Source organism: Pinus tabuliformis, chromosome X (assembly GCF_031772625.1).
Source record: "Pinus tabuliformis cultivar Carrire ecotype Pingquan chromosome X, CPIR1, whole genome shotgun sequence".
Classification (NCBI taxonomy): domain Eukaryota; kingdom Viridiplantae; phylum Streptophyta; class Pinopsida; order Pinales; family Pinaceae; genus Pinus; species Pinus tabuliformis.
The window spans coordinates 165,539,120-165,542,619 of record NC_142308.1 but is presented as its reverse complement, the minus strand read 5'-3'; the positions used below and the strand labels follow the sequence as shown (position 1 = coordinate 165,542,619).

The 3,500-nt window shown below is 37.9% G+C and overlaps 1 protein-coding gene across 1 annotated transcript; it reads left to right on the top strand.

Moving 5' to 3' along the window:
- The first annotated feature begins 250 nt into the window (after positions 1-250).
- Positions 251-3,150, top strand: LOC149138977 (sugar transport protein MST3-like). Its single transcript, XM_089450538.1, has 4 exons — positions 251-823; positions 1,179-1,498; positions 1,711-2,337; positions 2,692-3,150. Exons 1-4 carry the CDS (start codon positions 685-687, stop codon positions 3,148-3,150), a joined length of 1,545 nt encoding a protein of 514 aa, XP_089306664.1. The 5' UTR covers positions 251-684.
- Positions 3,151-3,500: the final 350 nt, after the last annotated feature.

Genomic DNA, 3,500 nt, shown 5'->3' with positions numbered 1-3,500 from the left:
AAACCAAAAAATCCTGAAACGTAAGGACCCCATTATTAATTTTAAAAACCAATAAAATCCCTTACCACATGTTGCTACTATATTTTCAAAGAAATACTGGAGTTCAGTCATACAGTGATTAGTTCTAATGCTGCCAACCAAATGGAAATACTGGAGTTCAGTCATACAGTGATTAGTTCTAATGCTGCCAACCAAATGGAAATACTGGAGTTTAGTCATACAGTGTGATTATCAACACTAGCAGTTACTCCTTGGGCGTTTAAAATGAGAAACTGAAAAATTAAATATTCAAGCCATATGGACTACATGCGAGTCACATCCCTCCATATCTGAAATCTGTTCATCACTGTAATTGTGGGGAGCTACTTTCAGTTCCTCCATATCTGAAATCTGTTCATCACTGTAATTGTGGGGAGCTACTTTCAGTTGAACATGCATTTTTTGAATTCATTTTAGATAAGGTAGGATTTGGTTTTATCCATATCGCTGATGGCATTCCCATTGTGCTATATTTAGTTGAGTTCTTCCATATCAATCGACATTGCCCTTTGGTTTCCTTCTGTGTAATTTGTTGGCATATGGAAGCTGCCACGGATTTGAAATAGTAATTCAAATCACAGCTGAGGTACTGGGTAATAACAAGGCCTTGCTTGCCCCCAATTCGGATTCCAAATTAAGTGCATAATGGCAGGTGGAATGTTCATCGAAGGCGGCAATAGCCGAGGGGAGGTTCACCCAGGCAGGGTAACAGTGTTCGTCTTCTTCTCATGCATTGTAGCCGCCACTGGAGGCCTCATCTTCGGTTATGATATAGGAATTTCAGGTCTGCATTAAGCTGGCATTATAATTTCTTTAAACTCACATTATTTCTGCAGCCCTGAACTTAGAAGAGCATAATGAAATAAACTAACTTTCATATATGCAGCACACTGTAAGTTGGCGTCTTTTCTTTACCTGTGCTATATATACTGTCAATACTCATTCTGACTTTAAGTCTTCCTTGTAAACAACAGTTTGCAGGGAATACTTGTAAGATCTATTCTATGGGATCTTATATTTACCTTCAGAATATAGCAGTATCATAATATGAATAATGCATCTGGTTTTGTGTTCGTGCATCAACATGAATACTGTAAGGGCTGAATGTGTATTCATACATTGTTGACCACAATTTGCAGGTGGCGTTACATCCATGGATGACTTTTTACATAAATTTTTCCCTGGTGTGGAAAGGAATATGAAAGAGGCAAAGACTGATGCTTACTGTAAATTTGACAGCCAATCGTTGACTGCATTTACTTCATCACTGTACATTGCTGGTCTGATCGCATCCTTCTTTGCCTCGTCTGTCACAAGGTTGTTTGGACGAAAGCTTTCAATGCTTTTAGGGGGTGCAATTTTTCTTTGTGGTGCTGCAATAAATGGAGCAGCAATGAATATTGCCATGCTTATTATTGGACGGATTTTGCTTGGCATCGGTGTAGGGTTCGCTAATCAGGTGCGATTTTTCTTCATTGTCCCATTTAAAATGCATACAATGATTTTTTGGATCACTGCTAACCATTTTTCCCTCCAAAATTTACAATTTTTTATACTTATATTTCTATGTTTTGGGATTTTTCCACAACCTACGGGCATTTCTCTTCAACAAAACAATGGAGCCAATAAATCCAGTCTTTGGAACTAATTTTGATATTTGTATTGCTATAGTCCGTCCCAGTTTATCTATCCGAAATGGCACCAGCGAAATTGCGTGGAGCTCTGAACATTGGCTTCCAAATGTGTACCACTCTAGGAGTTTTCGGAGCCAATCTTGTAAACTATGGCACACAAAATATTCATCCATGGGGGTGGCGGTTATCATTGGCCCTTGCAGCGGTTCCTGCTTGTATAATTACGTTTGGCTCCATTTGGCTTCCAGATACTCCTAACAGCATGATAGAAAGAGGGCAAACTGCTAAAGCCAGAGTCATGCTAGAGAGAATTAGAGGCACAGCAGAAATCCAGGTAGAATTCGATGAACTGGTTGAAGCCAGTCGATTGGCAAAATTAGTAAAACATCCTTTCCGTAACATCCTCAAGAGAAAATACAGGCCTCAACTGGTCATGTGCCTGGCAATACCATTTTTTCAGCAGTTCACAGGGATTAATGTTATAATGTTCTATGCTCCAGTCCTATTTAAAACAATAGGGTTTAAAGGAACTGCATCCCTCATGTCCGCTGTCATAACAGGACTTGTGAATGTGGGGGCAACTTCTGTATCCATATTTACTGTGGACAAATTGGGCCGCAGACGCCTCTTCATTGCTGGAGGAATTCAGATGCTTATATCTCAGGTAAATTCCAATCTAAATTTTATTTTGTTTTTATGTTTTCCTTAGAGGTGTATGTTTGCAAGGATTGTGTTTGCTTGTTCTACTTTCCATTCCTCTTTCTAGCTCACCCACCCCTTTAATGTTTGATGTTTTGCTAAATATTTGTGTTTGTTTGACCCATCTTTACCTCCCTCTTGTGTGGTTTGTGTATATATGTTGCTTAATAACATGAATAATAAGCTCTCTGATATACTTATCTTGCCACATCATAGTTCCTGATTCTTATTTTGTGTGTATATTTACGAAGAATAACAAGTACATTGTAGCATCATAGTTTCTGATTCTTTGATTTTGTTGGATATATATCTTATACAGGCCATCATTGCTATAATTCTTGCAACAAAATTTGGAGGACCCGGGGAAGGTAGTCTTCCCAAAACATACGCCATGATACTAGTTTTACTGATATGCATCTATGTGGCAGCTTTTGCATGGTCATGGGGTCCCTTGGGCTGGTTGGTTCCCAGTGAAATATTACCCTTGGAAATCAGATCTGCTGGGCAAGCCATCAATGTTTCTGTTAATCTTTTGTTCACATTTGTTGTTGCAGAGATTTTTCTGGAAATGCTATGCCATTTCAAATATGGGCTTTTCCTATTCTTTGCTGGCTGGGTTGTGATCATGACTATTTTCATCTATTTTTTACTTCCAGAAACAAAAAATAAACCCATTGAAGAGATGGGTCAGATTTGGAAGAGCCATTGGTTTTGGGCTAAGTATGTTGATCCAGATGATCAAGATGGTCCACCTAAACCTGCAGTTTATGGGCTTTGACCTCTTTCCAATCATGAGGGTGTGGAGATGTATTCTGTAAAGTCTACTAATTATTTTCATTGAACATGGCTACTACAATTAGACATTAAATGCAAAATTATTTAATTGTAGAATGTAAATAAAGTATCTGTAAAATATTTTGATTTTGAAATAAGTTATGGTTTTTGGTCATGTGGTATTGGTCCATGGTATTGTAGTGAATAATTAAAATCCTAGATCCATAACATAATAATCAAAAGTCTAGATGGACCATGGTATTGATAAACCATGGTATTAGCCCATGGTATTATGATTTTCTTACCTCATTTCCCTCTCTCTATCTTTTTTTTTCTGGCTATTGGCCCATTTTA

Coding starts and splice junctions, on each gene's coding strand:
- LOC149138977 (XM_089450538.1), top strand. CDS start 685: ATGGCAGGTGGAATGTTCATCGAAGGCGGCAATAGCCGAGGGGAGGTT. Junction 824..1,178: donor TTATGATATAGGAATTTCAG/GTCTGCATTAAG, acceptor CACAATTTGCAG/GTGGCGTTACATCCATGGAT. Junction 2,338..2,691: donor TTCAGATGCTTATATCTCAG/GTAAATTCCAAT, acceptor TATCTTATACAG/GCCATCATTGCTATAATTCT.